The 23050-nt window shown below is 48.7% G+C and overlaps 1 protein-coding gene, 1 long non-coding RNA gene and 1 pseudogene across 2 annotated transcripts in view; 2 read left to right on the top strand and 1 right to left on the bottom strand.

Moving 5' to 3' along the window:
- The window catches only part of STK10 (serine/threonine kinase 10), a 119675-nt gene that overhangs the window by 85182 nt on the left and 11443 nt on the right, over nucleotides 1-23050 (bottom strand). The window contains exon 2 of the mRNA XM_020870265.2: nucleotides 7520-7684. Within this exon, the coding sequence (XP_020725924.2) occupies nucleotides 7520-7684 (165 nt within the window). The remainder of the gene's footprint in view (nucleotides 1-7519; nucleotides 7685-23050) is intronic.
- Nucleotides 17686-19778, top strand: LOC110122719 (uncharacterized). The gene is made up of 3 exons (XR_002309319.2): nucleotides 17686-17790; nucleotides 19196-19305; nucleotides 19612-19778. It is a non-coding gene; the product is annotated as an uncharacterized lncRNA (long non-coding RNA).
- LOC110122718 (small ribosomal subunit protein eS1-like) lies at nucleotides 21020-21962 on the top strand (annotated as a pseudogene).

Here is a 23050-nt window from a genome sequence, read left to right as displayed (position 1 = left end):
TACAATGGACTAGGTTTTGTTATCATCATTCCCATTTTAGAGGTAAAGAGCTAGAGACTCAGCAGTTAGCTAAGATCTCAACTGGTGCTACAAGCCAGGACTGGTTCCCACTTCCTCCACTGCAGGGCAAGGAAGAGGACAATGCATGAGACACACACGCAGAAGAATCAAGGGGACTCAGAGTAACTAATCACACTAATGGCTGAGGAAGACAGCAGCCCCTGGCCTGCCTGAAACTGCCGCCCCGCCAGGGTCTCCCAACACCTACAACAAGACCACAACCCCTACCTACCTGTCCTCATCTCCTACCACCCACACCCCAACCCAGGCACACTGGCCCCTCGCTCCCTTTGAATGTGATAAGCACACTTTCACCTCGGGGGCCTTGCTGACCCCTGGACCCTCCCTCGACTGGGTCCTCCTCGGAGAGGCCTCCCGCTGACCATGCATGAAGGGCGGCTTGCCCTGGTCCCAAGTCACACCTCTGATTTCATGTCCATCATGGTCCTTATGGCTGCCTGGATCATGTGTTCATGCACTTACCGGCTGACTTCCTCACCAGACTGTAAGCTCCTTCAGCACAAGAACTCTGTCTCTTGTCCCCACTGAATCCCCAGCCCCCAGGACGGGCCTGGCACACAGCAGGCGCTCAGCAATGTGTTCAAGGCCAGAGATAATCTGGTCTCCTTTCACGTGGGTCTCTGCCTCTCTTCCTTTGCCATCTTCCAGTCACAACTTTTGTCTGGTCCTTTACAGGTTCCACTGGTTCCTGCCTCAGGGCCTCTGAGAATACTTCCTGTTCTCTCTAGCTGGAAATTTCTGCTCTCTAAATTTCTGCAGGTCTGCCTTGCAGCCTGTCTTTTAGCCTAGCTAAAAGATCACCTCGTGAGAAAGGCCTTCCTTATTTGAAGCATCTGTCCCTGACATGCCTGCCCCACTCCCACCAAGAACTTCCATCACATTTCCCAGTCTATTTTTCTTTCACACACTTATCACTTGCTGAAGTCCTCTCATTACTTCTTTATCTACTGCCATATTGTCTGCTTCTACCACTAGACTCTGAAACCAGTGAGGCCAGGGATCTGGCCAGCCTCGATCATTTCCGTATCCTCCGGGGGGGGATCAGGACTGGGCACAGGGATGGAATTCAACAGACACTTGCTTACATGAATAAATGGAGAACCCTGTGATCTGACAGGGCTGCAGGCTTAATTCCTCCAAGATGACCCAAGCTTCTACAGACAAAAGCCAGAAGTCCCATGGTGAACAGGTAACAGATCACAACAGCAGATCTGCTGTCCTGTCAGAAAGGCTGAGGGAAACCCGGGCTCAGAAACCAATCAGAGGAGCTTTCAGAACCGTCACAGCTTGCCACGCAGGACTTCGCAGCCACCTTCTCTTCCTGGCCAGATTCTGCACAGGAAAGGCTTCTACCCTGCAAGCAACTGAAAGCTAGAGAACTGTTTCCGTCACAAACAAGGGCAACACCGCCCCGAGGCTGTGCTCTGTGGGCTGCAGGCGCTCTCCTGCCTCCACCCTCCCTAGGGCAGACCCCACAAGGGGAGGCGCGTCTGCCTGGACCTCCACGCCTGCCTATGCCCTGGATCAGCACCGGGGGAGCACGAAGACAGGGTCCTGCCTACCAGAGGAGGGAGATGCCAGGACTGACACTAGCACTGAAATGAGAGGGCAGGATGAGAGACAACAAAGGAGCAGGGAGAAGAGGAAGAGGGGGTACATTCCACCAAGAGGTCCCCGGGAAGAACTTAAAAGGCCTCATTGTGGAAATAAAGGTCCAGCTGACTCTGCAGATGACACTGCGGAGGGCTGCCTGGATGAAGGCCCCAGATGAGCAAAGACGTGGAGGTGCCACCTGCAAGTAGCCTGAACAGCTGCAGAGAGAGGCCTGGGAAGATGCTGGCAGACAGACTATAACTAGCCCATGTACCAGGTAATGGGTTTGGAATATATTCTGGGGAGCTGTGGAAGGGCTTTTCAAAGGGCAGTGTGACATGAGCAGGGTCTCTCATCCACAGTATCTGATGTCTGTACGTCTGCCCTTGTAACTAATTCATTGTGGGACTTTAGCTGAAATTCCAACACTTTGGCCACCTGATGCGAAGAACTGACTCATTGGAAAAGGCCCTGATGCTGGGAAAAGAGTGAAGGTGGGAGAAGAAGGGGATGACAGAGGATGAGATGGTTCGATGGAATCACCGACTCAATGGACATGAGTTTGAGTAAATTCCGGGAGTTGGTGATGGACAGGGAAGCCTGGCATGCTGCAGTCCATAGGGTCACAAAGAGTCGGACACGACTGAATGACTGAACTAACTAAGACCCTCTCTGGTTCGCAGTTGTCTATTTTTCAAATGAGATGTTGGCTGCGTGACACCCAGCTGTAGCATTCCATGGTTTAGTCAACACAACACTCATCTGAAGCCAGGGGTGTGCCAGAGCCAGCTTTCACTGGCTTGTGAAGGCTGTGCTAAATTTTTAAGAATTTTTGTAACCTAGTAACATAATCTATGTTTAAAATTAAGTTAGGTAACCTTGTTATTTTAAAAATTGTATTAAAGAGAACAAAGATGATAAACACACAAAACTCATCAATTCTCTAATTATTATAGCACATTCTACTGTTATCTCTTCTCTTGAAGTTGTTTAAATCTGTCATATCTGTATGGAAGAAATAACTTCATCATGGAGTGGTCCTACATCTCTGTTAGTGACATTTTGTTTGAGTTTGAAATTGATCATGGGAATATTTACACCACAGAAACTGGCAGATGATATCAACTAGGGCTGTTCTTTCCAGAGAGCGGACTGTTAAACATTTACCACCATGCCATTCCCACTCCCGTGTAGGAAAAGAGATCCAAACCTTGAAAGGCTTTCCCAGACATCACCATCTGGTCAGGGCAAGGAGTGGGGACTGGGGAGGGGCAGTTATAAACCAAAGGAAATTCATGAGATCAGCCCAGGGTTTCCCGCATTCGCCTATTTGCGAGGCCTAGGTATACATCCAGAGTTGCATGGTCTACACTGTCTAATGCAATAGCCACTATGGCTCTTGAGCCACATAGAACCACCTGTGGTTCTTGAGCACTTGAAACATGGCTAATATAGAACGGAATGTATCAATCCATTCCCTTTTAATTAATTTAAATTTAAAAACTGATATTTGACTCTATTATTGGGATACGTTTAAGAACATTGTAACAACCTGAGGACAGGAATCTACTTTTTCATCCGGAAATTTCATGACATCTAAATACAGAGGAAACCTTTCTGATGAAACTGTAGCTCCTAAATTGAGATGTGCTGTAAGTGTGCAACACATACTAGATTTGAAGACTTCAAATGGAAAACAACTAAAATATCTCATCAATATTTTTTTTATTGACTACATGTCAGAATGATAATGTTTTATATACTATGTTAAATAAATTATATTACTTAATTTCATCAGTTTCTTTTTGCTTTAATGCAGTAATTAGAAATTTTTAAATTATACACGTGGCTCGCATTATATCTCTATTGGATAGTGCTAGTTTAGAATAACACTCGCACCATTTGTATTCAAAAGCAGAAGTGATCATAAGAAACCACGAGAAGGGTTTTGCCAAGATTACCAACTCTAGAAGAAAATGAGTCAATCTTGTCAGATTGCAGGTCGGGTGGTTTGGTGAGTGACCTCCGCCCCACCTGGGAAAAGTCCGTCCCGACCGCTACGGCCAGGCAAGACACCAAGGATGTGAGGGCAACAGTCAGCTTCTCATCCTAAAGCCCAGCCCCTGAAAGCAGACTCCAGGTCAGGGCTGATTTTGTCAAAGACACCCACACAGAAAAGCTGGCCCCTGGAGCCACATAGAAGACCTGAGCCAGGCCACAAGATGGGGCCAAGAATCATCTCACAGAAGGAAACACCAAAAAGTTGGTGCCCTTTAACCTAGTATTTGAGAAGGAGACTCCTCTCTTCCACACTTCCGTCCACGCTGCTTCAGACTGCCCTTCCTTCTCTTACTGCAGAACTCCTACACATTCTTAAGATCCAGTTCAAATGTTCCTTCCTCTAAACCCTTTTCTGACCAATGATGTTCCCATCTCACATCCTTGGACTTCTGGCCTAGTCCATTCTGACCACTTCCTGGTCGGCCTGGGTGCTCTCATTCTTGCCCCCTCAAACCTGATTTCTTTCTAAATGTGTGTCTCTCCCCCAGGAATCTGCCACTGGGTCCCTATTACCTTCAACAATAGTTCTCAAACTTCAACAAGCATCAGAGTCACCTAGAAGGCTCCTTAAAACAGATGGCAGGGCCCCTTCCCAGAGTTTCTGATTCAGCAGCTCTGAGTTGGGACCTAATATTCAGCATTTCTAACCAGGTCGGTGGTGCTGCTGCTGCCGCTACTACTGGTCTGAGAGGCTGTACTTTGAGAACCACTGATCTAAAAGACCAAGTGTAAACCTTCTCCTTGGCATTCAAGGCCCTCCACAACCCTGCCTCCAACGACCGCCCTCATTTTTTATAACATGCTGGTAGACCCACCAATCCTAGTATACCCAGGATCCCAACATGTCAGAGCTCTCCCACCTCCACACCTCGGCCCAGGCTGATCCTGCTTGAAATCCTCTGCCCTTCTTAACCCACCCAGTCCCAGGGCCACCTTCCTTGATTTCACAATGTCTACTAAAACCCAAATCAAAACTGAGAGGTAACACCTTTAAAGGTCTACAAAGTAACAAATGTAGGCTGTAGGGGCAGCTACAGAAGAAGGGATGAGAAATTATTTTGGTCACAGCAGCAGCCCTGGATAAGAAAGTACCTGCCTAAAGTGACAACCTTGGGACAGAAAACTCTGGTGTGTCTATTTAACCAACTTCACCACAGTCACTGTCCAGTTACAAACTGTCCTTTTCCTCCATTGGGTTTTCTAGCTCTGCCACTTTCTAGCTGTGTGGCCTAGCAGGGGAGGGGGGAGACTGACTTACCATCTTCCTTTCTCACTTTCATCTGTAGGATGAAGATAAAGCAACAGCCTCAAAGAATATGATTAAATGACATAATGCGAATAAAATGCACAGCAAAAGGCCCAGCACACAGTGAGCCTTCAATAAATATTAGCTGCTATTGGTGTTATCTCTAGACTTGAAAAAGTAATGAACTTGGTAAACTGCCACAAACAATAATGGGAACAGATATATAAAAGATATTTTTCTCAATGCGTATGTAATTAGCAATCCAATGAAGGCTGACTAGATGGAGAGCTGGATGGATAGATGGATGGGTGTGTGTGTTGTGGGTAGGTGGTGAGATGGAAAAACTCAATTGTATATCAAAAGTGGCTCTGTGAGGCCAGTATGGCGATAGACATTTAAAAACCTTAAAAATTCTCCTAAAGAGATTCTCAAGCAAGAACACAAAAATTTCAAAGATGTCCATCACAGAGTTGTTTATAACAGCAATAAAAAACAAAAGCAACAGCCTAACTGCTTAATAGTCAGAAGATGGAATTCGAAAAAGAAAAGATGAAGATGCAGGTGTTTCCCTAAAATATGAAAAGTCATTCTTAATATATCTTAAACAAAAAGAGTAAGAGTGAAGTAGCAAGTCTGGTATAAGTTCATCTTTAAAAAAAAAAAAAAAACCTGTGGGTATATATAGAAAAGGTCTAGAAAAATTTATTATATTATTTAAAATGATTATCTTTGGTGTAAAGATTCAGGTGACATTAATCTTCTGCTTTTCTGTATACTCTCATTTTTCTGATAACCATGTATTTAAAATTTTAATTTCTTAAAAGAATAAAAATTTTCTAAAAAGCAGCTCCGTGAATCAAGACAGAAGAAATCCACTGTGTCAGCTGTGTGTCCACAAGCAAGGCGCCTGCCCTCTCTGTCACCTCCTCCTCGCCTGGGTCACCTTCCAAGGTGCCAGAGACAGTGAAGGAGGAAGGGCTTTGAAATCTTCAGCTGATAGTCAGGTGATGGTGGCTTTATTGCTCCCAGTGACATCTAGAAGACTCCCCAAGGAGATGCTCAGAGAAGCAAAGGGAAGCTGGCCTCAGCTGGCGAGCAACCAGTTTTAGTGGGCAAAGCTCTGGTCCACTATCTGGTAGATAGCCAAGTTTCTCATCCCCCTCAGACACTGGCTTTCCTCATTTCTCTGAAATGAGAGGGATGAACTTTGACAGTGGTTTCTAAACCACTCCTTTGGTTTTCTTAAATAACAGGATCCTTTTCTGAAATGAAACACAGATTTCCCCATTAAGCATCAGTAGCTCTGTTCCTAAAAATCAGGCATTCTGACTCCAAGAATCTATTGGAGTCTATTTCCCATTATTTCAAGTGGGAAAAATTATAAAGCATGACATAACAACTCAGACTGCCCAATAATTTCCTAAAATGTATCTAACACTCTCCCTATACATGATAAACGATCATGATAGGAGGTCCAATGCTTAAAACATTCCCTCCTGGGAACTCCCTGGTGGTCCAGGGGTTAAGACTCAGTAGTGCCACTGCTACTGGCCCAGGTTTCACACTTGACTGGGGAAATAAGATCCCACAAGATGTGCAAACAAACAAACAAACAAACAAATCCCCTCCTGACCACCAAATCATTACTGACAACCGGTCACTGTGGCTCCACGAGCCTGGGCTGCTGGCGCAGAGCTGGCTCCCTCCCAGAGGCCCGGGCCCTCTGACACTTGCTCCCTTTGCAAACCGTCTACCGGTGAGTCTGACAGTTTTCCAACTGCATCTATTAATTCATGAGATTTCCTGCACATCATTTCGTTGAGCTTGGCAGTCACAAATATGATGTTTGATGGATACAATACTGGCTGAAAAGAGAGTATGGAAGACGTACCTTCTAGGAAGTTTGGGTTTTATAAACTGAGAGGCTAGGAGAATGTCAATGGGGGAGCCATTCCGCAGGGCAGGCTCTGAAAACCAGGGCACCCCAGAATTCCTCCAAGGGGGATGCTGAGTTGGGAAGGTGGGGCTTTGATGCATCTGCACTGTGCGTCTTAAAATATGGGGTTGCAGCCAGAGAGTGGGGGCTATTACGGGGCCCCCTTTAGTGCTGCCACTGAAAGGAAGCCCCCTGGAGCAGCCGCCACAGCGCAGTGACGACGCCACCAGAACAAATAATGAAACAGCTCAGACTCAGCGAGCTCTGACATGGGCCAGCTGTTCTCCCAAGCATGAATTAGCTCACTGCATCTCCAGAACAACTCAGTGCGCTAGGTACTCTCATCATCCCCATCTCACAGCCGGGGAAACTGAGGCAAGGAGAAGTTAATAACCTGAGGCCTGGCAGTGGGGCTTCTGGACTCCTTTCGGCTCCACACCACCACACTCGGCCCCGAAGCGGAGAGGCTCTGCAGAAAGGGGAGGGCACTCCAGCCCCTGCCCTCAAAGCAGAAGCGGAGGAAGAGCTGAGGCCCTCAGAACTGGGCAGGGTCTGGTGGTATCACCATGGGAGCTGGGGGAGGCAGGCGGAGGCACGCTTACCCACAGCTTCCCGTCATAGTAGTAGGCGCCCAGGAGCTTCACGATGTAGGGGTGGTCACAGGTGGCCAGGATCTCGATCTCCACGATATAGTCCTCCAGTTCCTCCTCGCTATTGGTCTCAATTACTTTGGCCGCAGCCAAGGCACCCGTCTCCTTGTTCTTGGCCTGAAAAGCGGAAACATGGAAGGTCAGCAGGCATGGTCGGCAGGAAGCCGACCCCTGGGGCTAGCTCAGAGAGGCCCGAGTCAGGGGGAAACACAGGCAGGATGTCCAGATGCAAATAAGGGGCTGCAGAAGGTCCGCTGTTCTGAACAATGGCCAGCGCTCGCTCATGATGTCAGCACAGTGGGGCATGTGAGACAAACAATGGTCTGTGGTTAGTAACAAAAATTTTAAGTACAAGACACCTGTACTATGGGATAAATAAAAATGCAAGAACAGCATAGATCTACAAACAGCCTGGAAAGACTCCTGGCTGTTCTGTAAAAGACCCAAGTCACTGAAAAAGAAAAAGTGGTATCATGCTTTTTATATTAAAAAAAATGGAAAACTACTTTTTCATAAATGCTCACACATGAAATGTAAATGCATGAAAAACTCTGGAAAGATACTGCCTCACAACAGGCTGGGGAGGAGCCTGAAACGGGGACAGAGACAAAGGACACTTTTACTCTCCCTGTATTGCTTTAAAATGTTAAAAGAATGTTTCGAGCATTTATTTGCATTATGTCACATATATTAAAAGCAAAATTAAAAGAGTTTTTCGTAGATGCACTTCACCTGGTCCTAACAACGGTTTCTTATTTGATGAAAAAGAGAGTGAGAGGATTTCACATCTACAAAGATAGATATAATTCTCTAAAAACAGAAAATAAGTGTTGAAGATGTGGAAAAACTGGTACCTCTGTGCATTGCTAGTGGGCAGAAAAGCAGTACAGCTGCTGTGAAAAAGAGCTTGGCAGTTTCTCAAAAGGTTAAACATAGAACTACCATACGGCCCAGCAGTTCCACTCCTAGGCATATTTGCAAAAGACCTGCAAGCAGGAATTTGAGCAGTCTCTGTACACCAATATTCATAGCAGTGCTATTCACAAGAGCCAAATGGTGGAAACAGCCTGAGTGTCCATCAGCAGATGAATGAAGTAATGAAATAGGGTACAGTCAGTCCTCCTGTATCCTAAGTTCCACATCCTCAGATTCAACCAACTGAAGATCAAAAATATTCAGGAAAAAAAATCAGAAAGTTCCAAAAAGCAAAGCTGGAATCTGTCATGTGCCTGGCAACTATTTACATATTATCTACATTATATTTACAACTATTTACATATCATTTACATAGACTTCAGTATCAAATGTAATCTACAGATGTTTAAAGTATACAGGAGAACATGCACAGCTTATATGGAAATGCTACGCCATTGATATAACAGACTTGAACACCCATGGATTTTGGTATCTGTGGGGTTGTCCTGGAACCAGTCTTCCTGGAAGGATGATTTACACATTCAGTGGAGTACTATTTAGTCTTAAAAAGGAAGGAAATTCTGGCACAAGCTAGATGAATGATGAATGATGATTCATGGATGAATCTGGAGGACATTATGCTAAGTAAGAAATAATACAGTCACAAAAGGACAAATATCACATATTCCACATAAATGAGGTACCTAGAATAGTCAATAAACTACTTTCATAGAGAAAGAAAGTAGAATAGAGGCTGCCAGGGGCTGGTTACCAGCAGGAATGAAGAGTTAAGTGTTTAGTGGGTACAGAGTTTCTCTTTGGGATGAGGCAAAAGTTCTAGAAATGGATAGAGGGGAAGACGGAACAAACACTGTGAACATACCTAATACCACTGAATTGTACGGTTAGTACTTGCTAAAACAGTCTATTTTATGCTCTGCATATTTAACCACAATTAAAACTGAGAGTGAGTGAGAGAGAAATAACTGTGTAAGCAGTGCAAGCGATTTCACCCACAATGAGCTAGTGCCCAGGAGAAGGGGCAGAGCCCAGCCGGGCCCGGGGAAGCCCTGGGGTGGGGGGCGCATATCTGGGAGCACCTACCCACTGTGCCGCTGGGCAGGTGAAAGGGAGTCCCCAGGTTAAAGAGAGCACACCTTCTTACAACACGGGCCTGAAGGCCAGCTGCTCATCTGCAGCCTTGGAACAGCAGTCTGGTGGAAAGCGCATGAAAACCGGGCCACCCTAGACTTCACCACCTCGATGCTACTCCGAGGACAGCACCACACGGCACGTGCCTAACAGAACAGCCCCTGAGCCGATGGGCATGCTGATGGCTGCGCCACCCAGCACCCTGCGGAGGACAACGCGCATTCACCGCACCTCACACGGTAACCCTTCTACGGACTAGAGAGAGGGACAAGGCTGGAACCAGAGAGGCCGCCCAGAATCTGAACCTGGGTCCTCTCACCTTCAGCATTCTGGCACAGGACACTCCTCTCCAAGGTCCCCCCTCACCCCCAGAACTCAGGAGCCTCTGAGACCAGATGCCCCGCCCGCGGTACCGGTGATGCAGACCCATCCACCCCCACCCCGGCCCCAGCGAGCTGAGCGGCCAGCTGGGGAGACCCAGCTCTGCCCGCAGCGGAGACAGCGTGCCTACAGGGGTGGGCGTGGAAACTGGGAGCAGGCGCCACGCCTGCCAGGGAGCCTTCTGGAAGGCTGTGATGCCAAAAGGCAACTTGTACGCTCATTTGTAAATTCATTCTCAGAAAATAAACATTTCCATTAACTGAGCCACGAAGCCTGCAGGTTCCACAGTGACAGTAACGCTTTCGCATTTCTCAAGGGCCCACTCCACACGGGACACTTGTCGACACTTCGACACGTGGTACTCGTTTATCTCCCCAACCACCCTGCCAGGCATGTGCCGCTGTTACCTCGGATGAGGAGACGGTGCAGAGCCCCAGCAGCTCGGGTGACGCGGCTGAACGGGAACACAGGCAGCCCTGCTCCCAGCTCCGCACTGCTGGTGGCCACGCGGTCTAGGGAACTTTCCACATCTGGCCCAGCAGCTCAGTTCAAGCAACGGACTTTCGTGTGGGGCCATTCCCTGAGGCCACCGCCTATCCCAGACACCATGCTCACCGGGCCCGCCTGGGTCAGGGCCTCCCCCCGAACCCAGTTTTGAAAACTTGCTTGGAACGCCTTAGAAATTCATCAATTAAGCAATCAGGCGCTCGCTCGCTCTCTCACACACACACTTAACTGATGATGTACCTGCCCTTTCTTTTCTTGTAAAACTGATTTTTTCTGTGCCACTAGAAGACCATCAAAGCATCCTTTCACAGTCCAGCACTCACGCTCCTCCTCCTGTCCAGATCCAGAGGCAAAGTTAAGGCCCACTCTGCTCACTTACAGAAAAGACAGGAGAGGGCTTAGCAAGTAGCCGCGGCCAGAGCTGGGCGGCCGAGCAAGCACTGCGCCCACGCCCCCGAGTCCCCCGCCACAGCAGCGAGGGGCGGCTAAGCTGGCAAAGGCTGCCTGCACCTGTCCGTCTTCCAGTCCCGAGAGCTGGTGAAGGAGGCCACAGTCACCTTCTCCTGGGTGTCCTTTAAAGGACTCCTCTCCTGCAGGTAGAAGAGGACCGGGCAGGGGCTGTTTTCCGGGAGCATTAAACCTGCCTTGCCCTCCATCCTGAAAGGCAGCACTGACCACAGGGTCCAGCCTCAGGCGGGGTGCCAACATCAGTACTGAGGAACGTCCGCCCCGGCACCTCTCTCTGAGTTCACAGGGACCCAGAGCCTGCCAGAGAGGGGCTGGCAGCAATCATGGCGCATGAAGTGACCTGGCCGAATCAAATTCTCTAAAAGCCTGGTTAAGGCAGTGTTAACTGAAAAAAATGCATGTGAGAGTTGTGAGTTAAGTTTTATTTGGGGCAAAATGAGGACTATAGCCCAGGAGACATCATTTCAGACAGCTCTGAAAGACTGCTCCAAAGAGGCAGGGGGAAAGTCAGTATGTATGTGATTTTGATCAAAGAGGAGTATGTGCAATCAAGCACATATTTCTTGCAGAAGATGTCTGCTAGTCATGAAAAACTGATGTCACTATAAAGGATTTTAGTGCTTTTCTAGATATGAGAAGATGCAAGACTACTCATAAAATTGTATCCTGAAAACAACTACCTGAAGACCTGTTCTGCCAGTTTCTCCCAGTGCACAGAGTGCCTTGTTTCTGATCTCCACTCTGAACTCCCTTCAGGGGGTGTTGAAGGTCAGCAGCTCATAATCTAATTCTTGGAGAGGTAGATGGCAAGTGCCAGTGTAGGTGACAGCAGCAATTTATCACCTGAAAGCCACAGAGAAGGTAATAATCGCTGATTATAAAACAGTTAACACTGTCTGAGCACTCACTACATGCTGGGACAGGTCTTAAGCAGAATTTCTCACTTCATCCTCAACGCAACCCTTAGAGACAAACACCAGCATTCCCAGTTCACAGATGAGGAAACAGACTCAGAGTCACAGTGAATGCCTCAGGTCACATAGCACATGGGAGGGTGAAGGGTGAATCCAAATCCAGCCTGCCTATCTCAGAGAGCCTGAGCTCTACATCACTTCTCAGCATGCCTGTCCTGGCACGGGTCCAGTGTTCCCTGCGCCACCTCCCTTTGCTAAAGATAAACGACAACCACAGCCAATAGCAACCACTCACTGTCAGAGTGCTTGGTAGCTGCGGAGGACTAGAGATGCCAGGACTTAATCTGCCCAGGAGTGCGGTGTCAGCCACCATGCCCATTTCCCAGATGAGCAGACTGAAGCTCAGAGAGATACCAGGATCCACCCAGGATTGGGAGCTGCAGTGTTCCTACTCCCAGCTGGGTGCTTACTACACTGGGCTGGTGGGAGTCAGCTTATTCTCCATTCATTCGTTCAAGCATCATTTACGGAGTGCCTGTTATTTGTGAGGCACTTTTCCAGTGAAGAATTTCCTCCTAAAGGCTAGAATTATTGCCCTCCCATTGGCTTCTTCAGAGGAGCCAACCCACTCTCATTCCCAGCCCCCAAGCTATAATGGGGCTGATCCCACCACCATGTCTAAAAGCAGGTAGATAACTTATGCCGTCCAATCAGTACACTGCATTCCATCTTACCACAGTGATTGGTTCAAGGATAGACATGTGATCAAGTCAGCCAATGAAATGCAATCTCAGAATACTGCCCTAAGCCCTCTTCCACTGCTAGCCTCTGGCACTGCCTACCACAGTCAAGCTGCCAGGTCACTATCCTCCCAAGGGGAGCCTGAAAGTGAAACTAACTCCAAAGTAGCAGAGCTTAGAGACGGCCCAAGAAGACACTGCTAGATCCCCTCAATTTTTACAACAGCATGGTATTAAGAGTCTCTTTTTTTCTTTCAGCAAAAATTGTTATTTTTAATCAGTCAAATAGGGTAAACAAGCATAACTGTCACCTTTTTGCTAAGCAGTAGAAAAAAAGATATTTTGTAAAGTCTTTCACCTAGAAAGAATTAAAGTATTCAAATATGCTGAGATACTAGTATACTAGCTATGTGTATATGTGTAGACATATACCATAAATGTGTACATAATAATGCATCAGTCAGGGACATAGAACTGCCATATGACCCAGCAATCCCACTCCTGGGCATACACACCGAGGAAACCAGATCTGAAAGAGACACGTGCACCCCAATGTTCACCGCAGCACTGTTTATAATAGCCAGGACATGGAAGCAACCTAGATGCCCATCAGCAGACGAATGGATAAGGAAGCTATGGTACATATACACAATGGAATATTACTCAGCCACTGGGAAGACCCAGAGGGATCGGGTGGAAAGGGAGGTGGGAGGGGGGACCGGGATGGGGAATACATGTAAATCCATGGCTAATTCATTTCAATGTATGACAAAAACTACTGCAATGATGTAAAGTAATTAGCCTCCAACTAATAAAAATAAACGGGAAAAAAAAAAAGAATACATTTGAATCAGTTCTAATGAGATGGGTAAAACTGGAGCCCATTATACAGAATGAAGTAAGCCGGAAAGATAAACACCAATACAATATACTAACGCATATATATGGAATTTAGAAAGAGGGTAACGATAACCCTATATGCAAGGCACAGATGTATAGAACAGACTTTTGGACACAGATGTATAGAACAGACTTTTGGACTCTATGGGAGAAGGCGAGGGTGGGATGATCTGAGAGAACAGCATCGAAACATGTATATTATCAAGTGTGAAACAGATCATCAGTTCAGGTTGGATGCATGAGACAAGTGCTCAGGGCTGGTGCACTGGGATGACCTAGAGGGATGGGATGGGGAGGGAGGTGGGAGGGGGGTTCAGGATGGGGAACACATGTAAGTCCATGGCTGATTCATGTCAATGTATGGCAAAAACCACTACAATATTGTAAAGTAATTAGCCTCCAACTAATAAAAATAATTGGGGGAAAAAAAATAATGCATCAGTCAGTTCAGTTCAGTTCAGTCGCTCAGTCCTGTCCGACTCTTTGTGACCCCATGAATCACAGCATGCAAGGCCTCCCTGTCCATCACCAACTCCCGGAGTTTACTCAAACCCATGTCCATCGAGTTGGTGATGTCATCCAGCCATCTCATCCTCTGTTGTCCCCTTCTCCTCCTGCCCCCAATCCCTCCCAGCATCAGGGTCTTTTCCAATGAGTCAACTCTTCGCATCTGGTGGCCAAAGTATTGGAGTTTCAGCTTCAGCATCAGCCCTTCCAATGAACACCCAGGACTGATCTCCTTTAGGATGGACTGGTTGGATCTCCTTGCAGGCCAAGGGACTCTCAAGAGTCTTCTCGAACACCACAGTTCAAAAGCATCAATTCTTCAGCACTCAGCTTTCTTCACAGTCCAACTCTCATAACATAGAATAAATACATATAATAAAATACCTAACATTAAAACTATCCTGAATGTGATTTATTCCTTGTTTGACATTTCAAAATGCATTTCTGAATTTTGTAGCTCCTTTTGGTAGACATTAGGGCCATTATTTATCACTGCATTGTGATTATGTTCAGGTTCACAAAACTTGTAGAGAACAGAGTGATGGACACTCAGGTTTACTATTCAGTGAAGAAGACAGAGTGACTGCCCTTAAGTTCTAACATGAGATTATAGGATGGAGCATATGAAAGCAGCTTGGCTTCTCTTGGTCTGGAACTTGAGAATACATACATCTATAAGAGCCTCATTTTATACATGCAAGAAAACTGCTGCCCAGAGAGGTGAAGTCACTTGCTCAAGGTCACAGAGTAGGTAAAAAAGCAGGGCTGGAAGTTAAATAGAAGCCCGTGTGACTTCAAAATCCATGTTTCTGACCATTTTGCCAGAGGTTCCTGTAAATTCTGCAGTAGGAGAAAGGGGAAATGATAGCCAAGCTCTCTCCAGAGTCTGATGTGAGGGCAGCTTGGGGAGTGGGTGGGTACTGGAAAGCTAAAGGTTGTCCACGTGGATGGGACACAGTGGGAGCTGACAGACAAGAAGTCATATAAAGAACAAACGGCCATCTGTGGCCTCTGACGTCCATCTCTCCCACCGACTGAGGCAAGACTGGGGTCCAGCGAAGGACGGACAGCAAGAGCCCCCACCCAGCCCTCCACTGCTGGCCAGCGGTGACTAACGCCTCGCCCCACGCCCTTGAGAGCAGACACACAGTGGCCACTTGTGTTTTCTGCCGAGGCACCTCTCTGGGAACAATCTCCGCCTTGTGCAGCGCAGGGACCCGGCCCCAGGGAGGTGGGACAACCCTTCCAGCAGGAGCCCCGCCCCAGCCAAGGGCCCGGCCAGGGGCTGAGCGCTTCCTGAAAGTCACCCACACAGCCACCGCCAGCTGCGGACGGCCCAGGCCTCCCTGCCCTCCTGGCTGCGGCCTGACCGCTGTGTCCCTCCCGCCCCCTCCTCCAGGGAAAGGACTGATGCCACAGAACACAGGGACCAGAAAGAACTCGGCCGCCCCTCTCAAACCCCAGCTCCCAGTCCCCAGTCTGCAGCTGGGGAAACTGAGTTTGTGAAGGTTATGCAGTGCCCAGAGTGCAGTCTGCGGCGACTGCGTTATCTGCAGGATCAGAGTAAATGAGAGCACAAAAGCTGAAGGGCCTGATTGGCAGGAGGGGGGGTTACGGGGTGGAGGGGGGGGTCCTGTTCCCAGGGCACCACTCACTTCAGGCCTGGGAGCCCATGGAGCTGCCTGGAAATGAATCCTAAAGTGGGGCAGCAGGGGGACTAACCTGCATCTGTTTTCCCCTGAGGACTCACAGCACCAGCTGCTTTTGGGAACGGCCTCTCTTTCACTCTCCGTACAAGAGTTGCAAGAGGCCTGAGCCCCCCTGGTCCCGGCACACAGCCCAGCCCAGCCCCTCGGTCTGGACCCTCTCGGGCACACCCAGTGGCAGGCCAACAGGGCTGGACCCAAGTGGTCTTTTTTTTTTTTTTTTGCTAAACTTATCAGCAAATACATCTTTTTTTTCTTTCTCCTGGGCTGCTGAACTTAAGATGGGAAGGCTAGAGGGTCTTGGAGCCCATCTTGCCGCCCTTTGGAGAGCCTGCCTGGGGATGAGGCCGAGACCAGGGAGGCCACAACGGAGGAAGGCGCACGCGGGGGGCCTGTGGGACGCCTGCAGCCAGCGGTCCTGAAGCAGGCCCTGCCTTAGACTCCCTCTCGGATGGCTGTCTTTTGCCACCAAAAAGGAAACGAGCCCCAGCTCTGCGGTTGTTCTGGCAGCCAGCAGACACCTATGAAAATGCTTCACCACGCAAATTTGTGTAATGAGGGCTACCTGCACTCCCCACGGCACCATGATCTACAGAACGACCTTCACTGAGGCTTCTCAGAGGACCTGACAGATAAAATGGGATCAGCAACCCACATGGGAAATGCAGTTACTAACAGGCCCCAAACAGATTCTTCTGCCAAAAGACTCCTCCTCCCAGAAAGCAGAGAGGGTCACATTACACTTTTAAATTAACAAAGAAGGAAAAATGATAACCTCCAATGCTGGTAAGCAAACAAATGGTAAAATAGGTAAATTCATTATTGACAAGAATATAGACAGATTCAGTCTCACAAAGATCAAAATTGGCAACAGATTTTCAGAGCCTAGAAAATACCTTTTAAGCCTATTAGCACTCACTCCTGAGAATGTAAGGCCAGGAAATAATTCCAAAGAAGACAACAGAAAACATGTACTAGGATCAAATTCACATTAGCCCACAATAATGGCAAAAAAAGTGGAAATAACCTAAATATTCAACCCCAGGATGATAGTTAAATTAACTTAGTGGGATATTAAGCAATCCTTTAAAATGATAAACAGGAAAATAATATAGTAATAAGAAAAAGATAATTAAGCGATAATAATAAGTAAATGAAGCTGGATGATAAAATTATAGCTAAGCTATAACTGAATCTGCCTGCAATGCGGGAGACCCAGGTTCGATTCCCTGAAGAAGGGAATGACAACCCACTCCAGTGTTCTTGCCTGGAGAATCCCATGGACAGAGGAGCCTGGCGGGCTACAGTCCATGGGGTGGCAAAGAGTCAGACACAGCTGAGCCATTAACACTTTCACACTTCACTTTCTGGACAAGCTGAAACACAGATTAAGGAATCCAAGTGGTTTCTCAAGGTGGTTTTCACTCAATGGACATCTAGCAATCAGCCATAGGGGTCCTGGTGAGGACAGACCGGGGCTGAGGCACAGAAAGTGACCCCTTCATCCAGAACTTGCTTTAAATGTTTCCAGAGATGGGCAGCCTGTCCTCTCAGGAACCCCCTGAACTGCACTATCCAATGTGGTAACTACTAGCCTCAGGTGCCCATTTAAATTACCTGAAATTAAATGAAACTTACAATGTAGTTTCCCAGTTACATTAGCCCCAGTGAATAGTGATTACCATACTGAATAGAGCAGATGCAGAACAGCCTCATCACTGCAGAAAGTTCTAGTAAGTGGGCAGCTTTGCGCTTGAGGCTGCACCTGGCAGAAAAGGCATTCTCATAGAGGTACCACACTCACACTCGAGTGTACCAGCTCCAGCCTCAAAAACACGCATTTCTTTTTCTAGGAAGGAGCAAAGGCTTGAGTGCAGAGAGCGGGTAGAAGAACCTTGGGTGGGGGCCAGTTGTGAGGTTGCCTAGCAACCCGGCTGGGCAGCAGGCGTGAGGAAAGGCTCGCAGCTGACCTGTCAGATGAGCAGCCACGGCCAGCGGGTCAGAGCCAAAGAATGGAGCAGTCAAGGCGAAAGGTTTCTGTTTTCCTCGTCCCCCTGCCTGACTCTGGACACGCAGCCAGGCCTGTGTCCAGAGAGGTTCAGGCCACTGGACCCAAGGAGGGGCTTGGCCTCTGCCCCAGAGTGTGCAGCTGGGCTGTCCCTGCCTGCACACACTCAATCTTTGCACGGTGACAACGGTCACCAATTGTGGGGAAACCTTCCACTCTTATTAAGGAAGAAGGAAGCTGGGCCCTGGAGGAAACCCGCCACGTGCAAGGGAAGGGCTCAACATCAGCTCGAGCAGGGGTGTCCGCGGGCCGCGGACAGGATGGGTGGCAGCTGTGGCCTAGGGCTCAGACGCTGCCACCGCCCCGGGCTGGCAGCATGAGTGGGGGACAGAGCGGAGCCACAGCCCCACAGCCCCGCCTTCCCGAGGCTTGAGTCCTTGGGGGCCAAGATGCCAAAGGGCCTGCCGAGGCCTCCTATGGTCTCTTGAGGCAGGATAAGGGATGTCCCACCTTAGCCAGCACGGGTCCACGAGAGATGCAAAGCCCTTCCGGCTCCTCCTGTTGAACGGCAAACGGGCCCAGGTCACACAGCTAGGCAGTGGCTGCTGGGACTCCACTCAGGTCCAGCCCACTGCCTGCTGCGCTTTCCGCTCCCGAGGACAATCTCCGGGAGCTCCTGCCCAGAGGCGGTGTACACCAGTCCCTCTCCCCAGCTCCCTCGCTGCCTTCCACCAGAGACCTTCTTAGGATGAACCCTCCAAGGCTCCCTGCTGCTGACATGATAAAGCCCAAATTCCCGGGCCTGGCGCCCCTGGCCCTGGTGATCTGCCCCTTCCACGCCTCCAGGACTCCATTGCTGCCCTGCAATCACCTCCTGCGACAGCCAGGACCTGATGCCCCTACTTCCAGGCCTTTCTTGGTGCTCCTTCCTCCATGCGGATTGCCTTCACTGTATCCGTGTTTAACCACTCCACAAAGTCTAACTCAACCCCAGCCTGCCCCATGAGAAGTTCCCAGAACCCCAGCTCCCATCCTCTGCTAGAACTTCTTCACACCTTACTAGGGCTCTCATCACAGTTCACCTGGTGCCACAGTCCCTTTTTTTCTTTTATTTTGGGCCTTTGTTGCTGTGCATGGGCTTTCTCCTGGCGAGTGGGGGCTACTGTCTGGTTGCAGGGCCTCTCGCTGCGGGGGCTTCTCTCGTTGCAGAGCACAGGCTCAGCAGGCGTGGTGTGCAGGCTCATTGCTCTGGGGCCTGTGGGGTCTTCCCGGACCAGGGGTAAAACCTGTGTCCCCTGCCCTGGCAGGGGCATTCTTAACCACCCACCACCACAGAAGTCCTCCACTGTCCTCTGCGTTCACAGATTCTCTGACCTGTGAGTCCTGAAAAGCTAACGCCCATCTCTGACTCGTCTTGTCCTATCCCATAGAACCTGTTACAGAATAGCCAGTGGGTGGATGGGAACATGGGTGGTGCGTGTACAAGCAGCTGAGAGAATCGCTGGGCAGATGGGAAGGTGGACGCACAAACAGGAAGGGGGTGAGTGTTAAGGGTGTATGTATAGATGTACAGAATACTATACTATGGATGGATGGGTGGGTGGGAAAATGGGTAGGAGGGAGAGTGTAGGAAAGGATGGGTGTGTGGGACAATGGATGGACAGGTGGGTGGATGGATGGGAAGATGAGTAAATGGGCTGACGGACAGATGGACAGACTGACAGATGAATGACAGACTAAGAGGATGAATCAGTGGATGGGAGGAGAGACGCATGTGAGAGAGGGATAAAGGAATGAAGGTATGTCTAGGGAGCAAACCATGGTCAAATCTTCCTTTCTTCCCCAGACACCAGAGACTACCCTGTTGCTGGCTTCTACGAACACCAGCCTGACGGGTGTTACTGCCGTCACCTGGCACTGTGTATTTATGGTTTTTAGTAGCCTAAAACCACGTTTATCTTGTTCACCAATGTATTATTAATAATATTATTAAATTACTGTATCTGGCCAATATGTACTTTAAAATAATAGATGGATGGATGGGTAGATGAATGGATGGGAGGATGAATTGGTGTGTGTATCTCCTTGTAAACAGACAGAAGTAAGGCCCTCCACATAAGAGAAGAAAGGAAAGTGACAAGAAGTTCATTGTCTCCTTAACACAGAGATTGCTGAATCTAATCTGTCCTCTGGTTTTGTAAGACAGGCCCTCTTTACCTTGGGGGAGCCAAAGCCTTTGACTGGGCCGGGACATACACAGTTAATGAAAGGAAACCACTTCCTGATCAATAATCGCTGGGCCAAGTTTCAGCTCAGTGAGAAACGAAACAACTGAGTTTCAGAACAAGTGACACTTAAGGAGGGCAAAGCTTACGAAGCACAAAAGCAGTGACATGGCTTCAAAGACAGGCATTTAACCTCTCTCTCCCTCGGGGAGGAGGACCCTGGCAAGCCATGCCGGCACAGCAGGGAAATGCTGAGCCCAGAATCCTTCTGGGCCAGCAAATAGAAAAATAAAACCCAAACAGCATTGGCCCCAAAGATACCACACCGTGGCCTTGGCCAAAATCCCGCGCAACCTGGCCAACTTGGCTGGGGATGTGGGAGCTTCCGGCTCTCAGCTCTTCCAAAGTGCTAGGGAATCCAACCGCACGGACCGGGGAGAGGAGCGGGGACCGGTGACCGGGGCGCTGCGTCCTGAGAGTCCTGCTCCCACCTGTCTCAAGCTCCCTCTACTCAGAGGGCGGAGCGCTGAGTCACGGGCAGGGGCAGGCAGCCTGGGGTCATGAGCACAGAGGAAGGAAGCACCTTTATCCAGGCCCTGATGCAGACAGCCAACTCATTGGAAAGACCCTAATGTTGGGAAAGGTTGAGGGCAGGAGGAAACGGGGTGACAGAGGATGAGATGATTGGATGGCACCATCGACTCAAGGGACATGAGTCTGAGCAAACTCCGGGAGACAGCGAAGGACCGGGAAGCATGGCAGGCTGCAGTCCATGGGGTCACAAAGAGGTGGACACAACTTAGTGACTGATCAACAACATGCTACCTGCACCAGGCCAAGCACTCTACTCAATCTTCACCACGAGCTGGGAGTCATGCACTCTTATCAACCCTGTTTTCCAGTCAGTCCCAAATCTCAGGGAAGTTGAGGCTGCCCTGTGTTTTCAAGCAACAATCCTTGTGTGCTGGTTTTTTTTAATTATTATTATTCCAAAAGCATTATGTACCTTTTGGCTCTCTGAGCAGCACCATGGCGGTCAATAAGAACAAGTGCCTTATGAAAGGAGGTAAAAAGGGAGCCAAGAAGAAAGTGGTTGACCCATTTTCTAAGAAAGACTGCTATGACATGAAAGCACCAGCAATGCTGAATATAAGAAATACTGGGAAAACATGAGTCACGAGAACGGAAGGAAACAAAATCTCACTGACAGCCTCAGGGGTTTGTGTTTTCGGGGTTTTTTTAATATTTATTTTTATTTATTTGGCTGTGCTGGGTCTCATTTGTAGCCTGTGGGATCTAGTTCCCTGATCAGGGACTCCTGGATTGGGAGCATGGAGTCTTAGCTACTGGACCACCAGGGAAGTTCCAAGAGTTGTGTTTTTGAAGTGAGCTTTGCTGATCTGCAGAATCATGAAGTTGCATTTAGAAAATTCAAGGTAACTACTGAGGATGTTCAGAGCAAAAACTTGCCTGACTAATAGCCACGGCATGGATCTTACCCATTACAAAATGTGTTCCATGGTCAAAACATGGTAGACCATGACTGAAGTTCACATTGATGTCAAGACTACCAGGGGTTATCTGCTTCATCTATTCTGTGTGGGTTTTACTAAAAAACACAACAATCAGATTTGGAAGATCTCCTATGCCCAGCACCAGCAAGTCTGCCAGGTCCATTAGAAGATGGAAATCGTGACTCGAGAGGTGCAGACAAAAGTTGAAAGATGTCATCAACAGATTGATTCCAGACACGTTGGAAAAGACACAGAAAAAGCCTGTAAATCTCTTTATCCACTCCACGATGTCTCTGTTAGAAAAGTGAAAATGCTGGAGAGCAGCAGGTTTGAATTGGGAAAACTCACGGAGCAACCACGGTGCAGGAAAGAGCTCTGGAAACTCTCCCGGGGGTGAAACAGGTGTCAAAGTTGAACAAGCTGATGGCTATGACCCACCAGTCCAAGAATCTGTTTAAAAATCAGACTTTTAATGGTGATAAAACATCCTACCTGTTATTTAAAAAAAAAGAATTATGTACGTGTTAAAGAACATCTTCAAAATATAATGGTACCAAGAAGGAAATCAAACAAGGCATCGTCCCAGAGATAACCACCTTCAGCATCTTGGAGCACCTCCTCCCAGGATTCCACGGTATGGATGTAACCACGCCAGCACTTCCCAGCTGTGTGGTCCCAGGGGACTTAGGTGACCACTTTGCCCCTCGTTTCCTGCTTGGAACAGCCAAGATGTTCACAGTTCCTGCCTCACGGGCTAATGTGAGCATTCTGTGAGTTATCATGTCAAAGATGCTACGAGCAGAACTCAGTCATAGTGAGCATTCCACAATAATTCACTCATGCTTTTTCTTTTTCCTCCCCACAAATGTATTCTTGCATACTTCACAAAAACGGGATTTAACTGTATACACTGACATGTCATTCTCCTTCTTACTTAGCAATATGCCATGAACAGCTGTTCAGATCACGAAACACTCTCCCACAGCATCCTCTCCAACTACTGCAGACTGAATGGTGGGTCCACTGTAGGTCTAAGCAATCCCGTCACGTGTGCTGTGTTCAAAAGCCTGAGACGGGATCTACAGATAGCCAGACAGGTCTCCAAACAGCAGGGCCACTGCACCCCTCCCAGGTCACACAGGCAGGGACCCTGGAGAGGTCCGAGACAGGAGGCCAAGCCTGGGTCAGCTCTGCTGAGTCCTGGCTGGGTGCCCTTGGGGACTGGTCTGGTAAGATTACAGGTGTGCACTTTGGTCCTGCTTGTGAGAGGGACTGTATTCTCCCCATTTTCCAGAAGGAAAAGAAGCTGAGGCTCAGAGGGACAGCATCACTAGCCCAAGGCACACAGCGAAGACAGCAGCCTCGCTGCGACTCGCAGGGTGAAGAGCGTCACCAAGTCCGGAGCCTCCGAGGAAGGCTCTTGCAGGAGGCACGGGGTGATTCAGGGGTCTTCCGAAGTACACCTTGCTGGCCCCGGCAGTCGGTCCTGCATACAGCCTGGAGACTCGGGACAAGTGACAGAGGCTGGCAGTGGTCCCTGGGGCCC

This window comes from Odocoileus virginianus, chromosome 14, assembly GCF_023699985.2.
Source record: "Odocoileus virginianus isolate 20LAN1187 ecotype Illinois chromosome 14, Ovbor_1.2, whole genome shotgun sequence".
In the NCBI taxonomy this organism is placed as follows: domain Eukaryota; kingdom Metazoa; phylum Chordata; class Mammalia; order Artiodactyla; family Cervidae; genus Odocoileus; species Odocoileus virginianus.
This window is presented reverse-complemented; position numbering and strand designations above follow the sequence as displayed.